This window comes from Mirounga leonina, unplaced genomic scaffold, assembly GCF_011800145.1.
Source record: "Mirounga leonina isolate KUSES-001 unplaced genomic scaffold, KU_Mleo_1.0 Mir_171, whole genome shotgun sequence".
NCBI classification, from domain to species: Eukaryota; Metazoa; Chordata; class Mammalia; order Carnivora; family Phocidae; genus Mirounga; species Mirounga leonina.
In genome coordinates, this window is record NW_023270436.1 from 21652676 (window position 1) to 21665350 (window position 12675).

Sequence of the window (12675 nt, forward strand, 5' to 3'; positions counted from 1 at the left end):
TTTTGAGTGCTTGGGATGGTGCCTGATAAGTGTATGTATGCCAAGAGCTTATAATGCATCATCTCTTTGAATCTTCTAGCAACCTTTATAGAGGTTATTATGCCCCTGTACCGGTGAGGAAGTGATATTACATGTCCAGGGTTACCTGGCAAACCAGTGGCAGAGTTAAACCCAGGGAGTTTGAGTCTAGAAAATGTTCTTAATCCCTATAATGGCAAGAGAATCTTGATATTTAATGGCACATCCTTAAGATGGTATAGCAAGGGGTGCCTGGGTGGCTCAGTCGTTAAGCGTCTGCCTTCGGCTCAGGTCATGATCCCAGGGTCCTGGGATCGAGCCCCACATCGGGCTCCCTGCTCGGCAGGAAGCCTGCTTCTCCTTCTCCCACTCCCCCTGCTTGTGTTCCCTCTCTCGCTGTGTCTCTGTCAAATAAATAAATAAAATCTTAAAAAAAAAAAAATGGTATAGCAAAATAATGGTTAAGCGTTCTAGCTCTGCCATTTACTAGTCTGTGGTATTGGCCAGTTAGGCTAAAGAGACTCTCAGAAATATAGTAACTGCTCGGGGCGCCTGGGTGGCTCAGTCGTTAAGCGTCTGCCTTCGGCTCAGGTCGCGATCCTGGAGTCCTGGGATCCAGCCCCGCATCAGGCTCCCTGCTCAGCAGGAAGCCTTCTCCCTCTCCCACTCCCCCTGCTTGTGTTCCCTCTCTCGCTGTGTCATATAGATAAATAAAATCTTAAAAAATAATAATAATAATAGTAACTGCTCAAAGAGTAGATTATATCATTTATGGCAGCCTGAAACTGAAGCAGGCAGTAACTAAGGGGGAAAAACCTTTAAAAAGTGGCATGCTCACTGAAGTTGGATAAATCACTATCATGGCAAACAGTGAAACACCCAGAGAGAAAACAGTTACCAAAGAACAAAGACACTGCATTGCACTTTTTAATTGCACAGGTAGTCTTAAATAAATGGAGAAAGCACCTTCCAAAAGTTACACTAGCAGGGAAAGATTCCATCAAGCATTTACATAGTAAATTTCCATAGTTTTACAAAAGATTCTTGATCTTTACTTCAACTGTACATGAAGGAAAGGAGCCCCCTCAGGTAGGTGTTCTCTGCTTGCAGAAGCAAACTAAAGGACCTAAAATTGGAGGTAAGCCTGGGATGCCAAGAAGAGGGAAAAGAAATGTTAAAGGGCCACTCACAAATTCCATGTCTAAGACGCTTGTCCAATGACCCTTACATAAGAATTTTAGGGCAAACTACTGCCCTTAAGATAAGGGTACAACCTCAAAAACTGTAATTCTGGATTATAGTAATATATCTGAGTACCTTGGACTGCTGGATGACAAAAGACAATACTTGGGGTGACCTATACGGTTTGAACAAATACTTTAGAGTAATTCCCTAGGACTGTACACCCTCTACTTTGGCTTTTTTAAATGAAGCACAGGCTTCTCTGCTATCTTCCAGGCAGTATAATGGTCAAGGAAAAGGGTAACAGCACTGGATCATTCCTTAGACACTAATCAGCTGGGGAAAGAGTTCATTGGCAAAAGTGTCCTCCCAAGAATGGTCTACACCAAGCAGAGAGGACATGTCGCTGAAGGGAGAAGGGGAGCCCTCATATCCACAGTCACTATAAGCATCGAGTAGACAGGAAGATGGCTTCAGGCAGTGGCTGGATGAAAGTAGATCTGAGGTGCCCAGCTCTGGAATGAAGTCATCTTCTACAAGTTCTTCCTTCACTGAGACAGTGAATTCAGGGTGATCTCTCTCTGAGGGGCTGAAAGGTGCTTCCTCAATTTTCACTACCACATTAGCTTGGCTCTCTGTCTCAGAGGGTATCTCTAAGACTAGGGGCTTGGTATATACGTGGTCAAAACGAATCAGTTCATTAATGGCTTCCAGCTTGGCTGATGACGTCCCCAGTGATGGAGAAGGGGAGGCCGGTAAGGAATTGGGTCCTTCTGGGTGTACTTCTGGGAGCTGCTCCAGGCTGGGAGACTCTGGGGAAGGACATCTGAAGAACATGACTGGATCCAAGTTGAACAGAATGCCCAACAGGATATCAGACTGCAAGAGGCAAAAGTTAAATGGAATCCAACCATCAGAACGTACTGAGAATTTACCTGGAATACTTACTATTAGGTCCCACAATGTAAATTAATCAAAACAGGAGACCCACAGACCCATTTATCTACACCTCACTCTATGTCCTAAATCATCTGGAGATAGGGAAGCAGTCGGTGTTCACCTGTAACCCAAACAAAACTAACCTCTCCTGCCCTCCTCTGTCTGGTTGGGAATGTCAGACATCAAACAGATAGAATTAACTAGTTATACAGCGCTTTATTAAATCCCAAAACCCCCTACCTCAGAGTCTGAAGAGTCAACGCTGTCAGAATCCATGGGGAGATGTTCTGGAGGGGTGACAACTGGGCCTGCACCTGCTGCAGAGGTGCACGTAGTCTGAGTGCTGCGGACTCAGCAGACCCGGCCACTGGCCTCGCTCCATTCCCCTGGGAAGAAAGACCAATGTCAATAAACAGCTCAAACTACAGTCCTCAAGGAAATGCTCACCAGGCAGCTGTGATTCTCAACTTTCCAGAAAGCTAGAAAACTATGCTTTAGAGCTGAAATCTTTCCCTTACCTTCGTTATTTCCATTTTGTTGAGTCCTCCCAAGAGAGAGGAGAAAAGAGAGGGAGACTAACTTCTGTCATTTTCTATGCAACGAAAACGCCCCAAGCAAAGGTTGAGGAAGGACTGATATATTCTTAAATAGTATCTTCAATGATATTCTCCATAATAATGTTTTGTTTTTTTAAGATTTTACTTTTAGGGGCGCCTGGGTGGCTCAGTCGCTTAAGCATCTGCCTTCAGCTCAGGTCATGATCTCAGGGTTCTGGGACTGAGCCCCACATCAGGCTCCCTGCTCAGTGGGGAGTCTGCTCCTCCCTCTCCCTCTGCACCCCCCCCCCACTGTGCTCACATGTGTGCTCGCTCCCTCTCCCTAAATAAAATCTTAAAAAAAAAAAAAAAAAGATTTTATTGTAAGTAATCTTTGCACCCAAAGTGGGGCTTGAACTCACAAGCCTGAGATTGACAATCTCATGCTCCAGCAACTGAGCCAGCCAGGTGTCCCTCCATAATAATATATATTTTTTAAATTTTATTCATTTATTTGAGAGAGAGCAAGAGAGAGCACAAGTAGGGAGGAGAGGGAGAAACAGGTCCCCCCTGAGCAGGGAGCCTGATGCAGGGCTCAATCCCAGGACCGTGAGATCATGACCTGAGCCGAAGGCAGATGCTTAATGGACTGAGCCACCCAGGTGCCCCCCTAATAATCTTTTTTTTTTTTTTTTTAATTTTATTTATTTATTTGACAGAGAGAGAGAGATAGCAAGAGCAGGAACACAAGCGGGGGAGTGGGAGAGGGAGAAGCAGGCTTCCCGTGGAGCAGGGAGCCCGATGCGGGGCTTGATCCCAGGACCCTGGGATCATGACCTGAGCCGAAGGCAGACGTTTAACGACTGAGCCACCCAGGCGCCCCCCCAATAATCTTAACAAAGTTCCATAGTGAATTTAGGCCCCAATCTTTTTGGACAGTAATTTTTTTAAGTTTGTTCTGAACATTAGCTTCACAGAGTAGAACTGCCCTACTGTCAATCTCAGACCACTTAAGTGCTGTCAATAAATTCACCATGTCTGTGCATTAAAACCCATAATCACCTTCTATCAGAGGGGTGTCACTATCACAGTAAATCCTGTCCCTACTCATTCATATTCATCAAAGAACTACTACAGTTTTAGGAGCATTTTGTTAAATTGGACTGGCTCTCTTTTTCTGGTTCTTTTTTTTTTAAAGACTTTATTTATTCATTCGAGACACAGAGATAGAGACAGCATGAGCAGGGGGAGAGGCAGAGGAAGAAGCAGGCTCCCCGCTGAGCCAGGAGCCAGATGTGGGGCTCGATCCCAGGACCCGAGGATCATGACCTGAGCCGCAGGCAGATGCTTAACCATCTGAGCCACCCAGAAGCCCCTTTTTCTGGTTCTCCTTAACACTGACATGGTACATCTTGTTGGCTATCGATATTTGTTAGTACTTGCTCTTAGAGAGCTGTGTAACTTACTTTAATTATTAGGATTTAGTACTATTCACTACACAGTTGAAAAATCAGTAAGTGTCATGTCACTTAGAAGCAGTTCTCACAAAGGGCATCAGATAAATGAGATGACCTACCTTGGTCTGGGTCTCAGCCTCCTCTTCAGTAACCAGGGCATCCATCCCCAAGCGCTGTCTTAACTCCTGGTTCTCAACTACAAGGCCATGGGTTTTCTCTCGCAAAAGCTGATTTTCTAGCAAAAGTTTTTGGTTCTGGAAGTAAGTTCAAGAAGAAGCTATTGAAACACCCAGTTCTTTCACGTAAGAATCTAGCTGATGAGTATCACTACAGTTCTACAGTTGGTTTCCTTTCCTTCTCCTAGACCTTTTTTTTTTTTTTAAAGATTTTGTTTATTTATTTGACAGAGAAAGACACAGCAAGAGAGGGAACACAAGCAGGGGGAGTGGGAGAGCGAGAAGCAGGCTTCCCGCTGTGAGCAGGGAGTCCGATGTGGGGCTCGATCCCAGGACCTTGGGATCATGACCCGAGCCAAAGGCAGGCAGACGCTTAATGACTGAGCCACCCAGGTGCCCCTATCTCTTAGACCTTTTGAAAAACTCTGCTTATACAATTGGTTCACAGTAGGTATTCAAAGGAAAGGTCATAGTTATGAAAAACAAGTGCCATGCCGTGGGGTCACAAATAACAATGCTTCCAACTACTAATATAGACCTCAGCAAAGGGTGACTTGTGGCTTTAATTTAGATATGATGGCAAAAAAAAAATTCCTATCTTGAACTAGTAACAGAAGTGGTTATGGTGGACCATAAAATCAAAATATGTTAAGTGTGTGTGTATGTATGTGTGTAAATATAGGTATGGATATATATGAAATCCTTATATATTCAAGATGTGTAGCTGGCAACAATTTAAGATTAGGTAGTAAGTGGGCCCTAGAAGGGGAAGGGAACCGTTAGTGGACTTTTGGCCAAGCCAGGACGGGTTTCAGGTTTAAGCAATGATTTTCTATCTGCTTTTACGAATTTCTTAGTACTAACTCGATAAACGTTGTAATGTTGTAATTCACCAACTTGGAGATAGATCTAGCACCAAATGCCAGGGGTCAACCAGTTCTGCTCTCATCAAGTTTCACCACCTAATCACTTAACTATCTATCTACCCTAATTTAGATTCATTTAACTTTTTTTTTTTAGCTTAACTTTTAATTAACTGTCCAGTTGTATTCTAAAGAGACAGGAACATTCACCAGGAAGGATATACAAGAAATAAAAGATAAGAGTTTGACCTTAAGTATTTTTACCTCTTCCTCCAAATCTACCACTTGCTGTTCCAGCTCACTCATTCGAGCTTTCTTTCGGTCTCTGGCAGTCTGGGCTGCGACTCTGTTTTTCAGTTTCCTGAGAACAAAAGGGACATACATACACTAAGTCATCTCAAACCTTATTTATATCTTTATTTGAGAACTTGGCCAGCTGGTGCTTTCATTTTCATTTACAGTATAAGGTAGACTAAGGTAAAATACACTCCAGGCTCCTCCCCGCAATAAAACAGAACAAAAAATAGAGCCTTTCCTGGATCTGGCTTGAAGAACTGCTTCATTCTCTCCCATATTGCGTCATCCACACCCCCGTCGCATCCCGGCCACAGCAAGGACGCTGGACACAAATACTACTCATCTCGCATCATAGGAGATTTCCTCCTCCCATTTTTATTCCCCCCGTATAATTCAAATAAAGGAGAGGCCGATGCCTTTCGCCCTAGCTGACATCCTGGGCAGTCCCCGGAAGGCTGGGCCCGGCGTCTGCTCAAGGAGGCACTTAAATCACAAAAGGCACCAAGACCGCAAAAGAACTAACATTTACGAGAACTGGGTACTAGGCATTTCTCACTCAATCTTTCCAACAACCTCATGAATAGATACCATTTTTAAGGGCGCGGAGACTAAGTTTGACTAAAGAGCCTCACGGAGCTCACAGCCCTCTCGACAACTGTCATTTCGGCTCCACGACCCTCCAAAAAAAAGTAGGTCAATCGAGTCCATGCCACTGCCCAAATTCAGAAAAACTGAATGACAGGTCTATGGTCACATAGCAAGAGGGCCTGGAACCCAAGTGCGCGAACACCCAGCTCTACGCAGCTCTAATGAGACAGAAAAGAAGGGGCTTTAACAAAGGCCCGGGCAGCCCGGGACTCCCGACTTCCTGCCCCGCCCCGCGCCACGCTGGCACCCTACCCGCCAGGCCCAGGGCGCCCGAGCGCGGCAGGCGCTCAGCGCCCGGCTTCGGATCCGGGTCCCAGCCCCTCGCCCTTCGCCCTCAGGGTCCGCGCCCGGACCCTCGCCCACCTCCGCAGCGCCTTCTCCTCGGGGCTCAGGTGCGTGAGGCGCTGTCGCTTGCGCGCCTGGGATGGGCCCCCGCTCGCCGCCTCCGGGCTAGCCCCTCGCGGGCCCGGCACCATGAGTGGCAGAGCCCGGCCGGCCGGGGTTCCGGCGGCGGCGGCGGCGGCGGCGGCGGCGGTGGCGGGCTTGCCGGACAGAAGCAGCACTTTGGGGGCCCCGGCGGCCGGGCTCTGCGCGGGTGCCACCACCACCATGGCCCGAGAACGTCTACGCCAGTGCGCGCTGCCGCCGTCCACCGGGCCGGCCCCGCCGCACCCAGCCTTTCTACGGTCGTGGCCTTCCGTGATTGGCCAGCGCCGCGTGACGCGTGGCCGCTCTCGGCGCCCATTGGTCCGGCGAGCCCGGAGGGGGTGGGGCCGGGGCGTCCAGCGTGGCGGCAGCCGTCCCGGGCAGGAGGGGCCGTGGTAGGGGGAGACCGGCGGGATCCGGGGCTGGGGGCCCTGGAGGGCCTGGGCACAGCTCGGCTCCTCAGGAAGGGTCTGGAACCCGGCGGAGTTTCCTCCTCGGACGGGTTTTATTCCCTAGGCTGACGCATTTCCACCCGGAACGACTGAGTCTAATCCCAAACGAAGAGATTTCCAGACTGATGACTTTTTACCGAGACTGACAGATGGTTGTCACCTCTGCCCGACCACATTTTCTCTCGGGCGCCACATCGGCCCCGAGCGGAGCGGAAAGTCGAGAGAGATAGAGAGAGAGAGAGAGCAAGCCAGTCGGGCCTTGGATGACAAAAAAGCCTGCAAAGAAATTCCGCGAAATAAGAGCCTTTAGGAAGTGAAATCGCGCGTTTTAAAACTAGGCTTGGCTCTTAGTGAGGGTTTCATAAACCGAGGCGTTGTGATCTCCGAGTGGTAGGAATACATGTAATTTTAATTTGCATTTCTAAATTGTCTGCTACGAGCATACTTTTTCCATTTCACGTGTTAAAACGAGGGTCCCGGGGTCTACCCTGAGCCCCCTGGCACGCGGGGCACTTCGAGGCTCCTGCCCTGGCAGCTAGGGAGCAATTCAGGCACGTGGATATTAGAATGAGCCCCCCGCCTGTTCACCTTTTTTGAAGTCAATTACAAAATGTGGAATTCCCTAGAATCACAAAGTGATACTTCCTTTAACAAGTAGTTACTGCTTCCTCTGTGCTTAGGTTCCAGGGACACAAAGATTAGGAAAACTCCTATCTGATGGTTGGAAATGGGCAAAAAGTGAAAAGACAGAATGGTTCTAGGTAATTTTTCAATGTCATTAAGTCAGATTAGCTCTTCAGTTATATTTTGGTGGGGAGGAAACAGGATGGGAGGAGGGAACTAAATCAATTCCGTCTCTTGATACACAGGCCCTTTGAAGGGGCACAATTTCTCTTATTTCCAGGAGTGGGCCATGAGTCTCCCACACGTACTTTCTTCCTCCGAGTTGGCAGAGCTAAATCAGCGACTATTGAAAACTGAGGGCGTCCTGAGCGCACGCAGCTTCAGGGGGCTGGAAAACAGCTGGGGTGATCAGAGACTCCACTGGACAATGAAGCCAGCTTCCTTTCTAAGTTTCATCATCCTGGAGCTATCCGGGTCCTTTTTTTTTTTTTTTTTTTTAAGATTTTATTTATTCATTTATTTGAGAGAGTGAGAGAAAGAGAGAGCACATGAGAAGGGGGAAGGTCAGAGGGAGAAGCAGACTCCCTACCGAGCAGGGAGCCCGATGCGGGACTCGATCCCGGGACTCCAGGATCATGACCTGAGCCGAAGGCAGTCGCTTAACCAACTGAGCCACCCAGGCGCCCGCTATCCGGGTCCTAATGTGCCTCCCCCGATGGGAGACTCACTCCTGGCCTCTGAGACCTTTGGGAGAGGTCTTTGGAGTGCCTTCTGGTTGAGACCTACACCTCTATAGAAACCTATAAGAGGTTCTGAGAAAAGCCAGGTAACTGTCATGCAACCTTTTATTAAGTTACCATTTGTAAACACCAAGAGAATGTCTGGCGCTTTGTAAGAAGTCCCAGTGAAGCTAAAATTTAAATCATGTAGGCATAAAAAGAAAATGCCATGAGGCCCCCGTTAGTCCAGCAGGGTGTTACATGAGTAACCATGTGGAGAAGGTACAAGATGCTGGGGCAGAGGAGAAAGGTGGATGGATTGCATTTTGGTGTTGGTTAATGAGGTAGAAATGGAATGTTGAAATTGACACCACCAGCTTTGTTTTCAAGGTTTTTATTGTCCTTAAACATTTAAAATCATCCTCAAAAACAGTAATTTGACCCAATGCAGATTACTATCCATGAAGTCTCAAACACTCAACTCCAAACCTTTGAACAGTTTCATATCCTCTTTGTAAGAGTAATCTGATAGTCATGATCCTGGAGTCCCTGGATCGAGTCCCGCGCATTGGGCTCCCTTGGGCTCCCTGCTCGGCAGGGAGCCTGCTTCTCCCTCTGACCCTCCCCCCTCTCATGTGCTCTCCGTCTCTCTCATTCTCTCTGTCTCAAATAAATAAATAAAATCTTAAAAAAAAAAAGAGTAATCTGATAATTCTTGCATCAGGTGCCATTAATATTTCATAACATTTACTAGGGACTTGTGATAAGAGATCCATAAAACACAAAGTTCTTAGACTGTGAAATGCAAGAAACAGTGATGAGAAGCTGTAGGCATTAAGTCAAAATAAATGTCAATGTAAAACAAAACAAAACCCAGTTATAATCTGAAACTAAAACTCAAAAACTGCTCTCATGTGGGATCCGCTAACCACATGTGGTTATCGAGCACCTGAAATGTGGCTAAGTCTGAATTAAAATGTGCTGCAAACGTGAAATACACACTCTATTTGAAGACTTGGTATGAAAACGAGAGAATGTAAAATATCTTGTTGATCATTTTTTACATTGATTATATGTTGAAGTGATAAGTATGTTTGATATTTTGAATTAAACTGCTTTTTTTTTTAATTTTTATTTTATTTTGGGGGCGCCTGGGTCGTTCAGTCGTTAAGCGTCTGCCTTCGGCTCAGGTCATGATCCCAGGGTCCTGGGATCGAGTCCCGCATCGGGCTCCCTGCTCGGCAAGATGCCTGCTTCTCCCTCTCCCATTCCCTCTGCTTGTGTTCCTGCTCTCGCTCTCTCTCTCTCTGTCAAATAAATAAATAAAATCTTTTAAAAAAATTTTTTTTTAATTTTACTTTTAAGTAGGCTCCATGCCCAGCATGGAGTGCAACATGGGGCTTAAACTCTGACCCTGAGATCAAGACCTGAGCTGAGATCAAGAGTTAGATGCTTAACCAACTGAGCCACCCAGGCACACCTAAGCTTTTTAGAAATTGGTTTTGTGTCTTTTTAATTGGCTACTGGAACATTTTAAATTATACAAGTGGCTTGCATTCTGTTTCTGTTGGACAACGCTGGTCTATATGATATCAATATGGGAGATGGCACAGGTAAAGAGAAGGAAGGGAATAAAAGTGTGCTATGGGGGGCACCTGGCTGGCTCAGTTGGAAGAGCATGTGACTCTTGATCTCAGGCTTGTGAGTTTGAGCCCCACGTTGGATGTAGAGATTACTTAAAAATAAAATCTTTTTTTAAAAAGTAGAGGAGGGGCGCCTGGGTGGCTCAGTTGTTAAGTGTCTGCCTTCGCCTCAGGTCATGATCCCAGGGTCCTGGGATAGAGCCCTGCGTTGGGCCCCCTGCTCAGTGGGAAGCCTGTTTCTCCCTTTCCCACTCCCCTATCCCTTTCCTACTCCCCTTGCTCATGTTCCCTCTCTCGCGGTCTCTCCCTCTGTCAAATAAATAAAATCTTCTAAAAATAAATAAATAAATAGAGGAAAAGAAAAATTGGGGCACCTGGGTGGCTCAGTCATTAAGCGTCTGCCTTTGGCTCAGGTCATAATCCCAGGGTCCTGGGATCGATTTAAAAAAAAAAGAAAAGAAAAATCTCTGGGTAAGCAAACAAATAGGCCAGTTTAGCTATTAGTGATGGTATTGAGAAAGGAAGTGACCCTCATCAGTGAATATCAAATCCCTTTCCAACTGCATTGGTTCTAATTCTTTGTTTTCAATAAAATTGATGGAAGACAAAATTGAATTATCAGCTGAGAGTTCAATACAATAATTTTTGATATTAGATCATTATGTGACTTGGCTTCTAACTTGAAAGATGTACAAACAATTGAAGGACATTGTTATAACAAAATGCTTTCCTTCCCCATACGCTTAGTTAAATGAACATTGTCTTGGGGGGCACTGACATCTTTTTTAGAAATGAAAAAATTAAAAAAGGAATAAAATTAATGCCAAAACCTGTCCCATTCTCGCAGTAAGTACTATTAATCCACTGATACATGATTCCAAAGATATAGTTCCAATATCACTTTACTCTCTCTGTTTAACAATTATATACCAAAACTTGGAATGTATATTGTTTTGAAAAATCTTATAAAATTTGTACTAATTTTAATTGTTATGAGAGCTCCTTTCATTGGGAACAGTTTCTTGGTCTTTTCTTGCCTTTTTTGACCTTGACATTTTTGAAATATACAAGTCAATCACAGTTGTAGAAGGTCCCTCAGTTTGGGTTCGTCTGATGTTAATTTATGATTTATGCATTTGGGACAGCAATACCACAGTACGTTGCTATGTTCTTCTTAGCGCATCATATCAGGAGGCACATGATGTCAGTTTGTACCGTAACTAGTGATAATTAGCTTTTATCAATTGGTTTAAATGGTGTCTGCTAAGTTTCTCCACTATGAAGTTAATTATTAAGTATTATACTTATTAATAATAAGTATTTTGTAAAAAGATATTTTAAAATATCTACCTATCCTGTTTCTCATTAGACTTTCACCTACCAGTTTTAGGATCCATTGGTGATTCTTGCCTAAATTAATTGTTACTATAATGATTAGCAAATAGTGATTTCCTAATTCCATCATTACTTTTGCATTTATTACTTGGAATTCTACTGTGAAGTGGAATTTTCCCTTCTATTTATTTATTCATGTAATTATCAACTCATAAAGTCCTGTTTTACTTTAAAAATCATTAAAAGTTAAAAAAATCTATTACTACATTTTTTATTTTGATTCTCAAACTGTCTCAGACTTGGCCAATGAAAGCCACCCCCTTTTTAAAGATTTTATTTATTTATTTATTTATTTATTTATTTTTAAAGATTTTATTTATCTGACAGAGAGAGACAGTGAGAGAGGGAACACAAGCAAGGCGAGTGGGAGAGGGAGAAGTAGGCTTCCCGCGGAGCAGGGAGCCCAACGCGGGGCTCGATCCCAGGACCCTGGGATCATGACCTGAGCCGAAGGCAGACCCTTTTTTTTTTTTTTTTTCCGAAGGCAGACCCTTAACCAACTGAGCCACCCAGGTGCCCTAAGAACATGTTTTAGATTTTGATCCCATTTTACTTTTTTTTTTAATTAAAGTGCAGTTGACACCCGATGTTATATTAGTTTTAGGTGTACAACATAGTGATTGACAATTCTCTACGTTCTGCTGTGCTCCCCATAAGTGTAGCTCCCACCTGTCACCATACAGCACTATTACAATTCCCTAGGCTGTACCTTTCATCCCCATGACTGATCCCATTTTACTCCTTGTGTTGCAAGTTTAGAAATGGAATTGTTTCCAAGTTTTGACTTTCGTGAATAAAGCTGCTGTGAACATTTGTGCACAGATCTTTGTGTGAAAGCAATCTTTGTATTTTCAGTTCTCTTGGCTAAATACCTAGGAGTAGAATTGTGAGATCATGTGGGAGGTGTATGTTTAACTTTTTGAGAGACTGCCAGTTTTCCACACTGGTTTTACCATTTTACATCCGCATTAGTAATTACTGTTTTTCTTATGTTGCTATTTCAGATAGTTATTTAACTCTTTATTGTTACCCAACTTTTCATTTGTTTATGTTGTATGTTTTTTCCAACTGGATTTCAACATGCTCATTGGAAGCAGAAGCCACATGTTAATCTCCTTTGGTTGTCTGTGTTTAATATAGTCCTGAGCACGTACTAGCATTCAATAAATATTTTTTGAATGATTATTCAACTGTTAGGTTGTCTGCAATATGCTTTATTTTTTTTTAAGATTTTATTTATTTGTTTGAGAGACAGAGAGAGAGCATGAGTGGGAGGGGTGGGGCAGAGGGAGATGGAGCC

The 12675-nt window shown here is 44.6% G+C and overlaps 2 protein-coding genes across 2 annotated transcripts in view; one reads left to right on the plus strand and one right to left on the minus strand.

The window, feature by feature from the left end:
• Positions 1 to 12675, plus strand: part of CCDC117 (coiled-coil domain containing 117) — a 54969-nt gene that overhangs the window by 16482 nt on the left and 25812 nt on the right. The window lies entirely within an intron of this gene.
• On the minus strand, positions 779 to 6781 carry XBP1 (X-box binding protein 1). Its single transcript, XM_035017275.1, is given in 6 exon segments — positions 779 to 2079; positions 2380 to 2463; positions 2466 to 2525; positions 4252 to 4386; positions 5436 to 5532; positions 6480 to 6781. Coding segments are annotated over 6 exon segments (1182 nt in total). The 5' UTR covers positions 6728 to 6781; the 3' UTR covers positions 779 to 1521.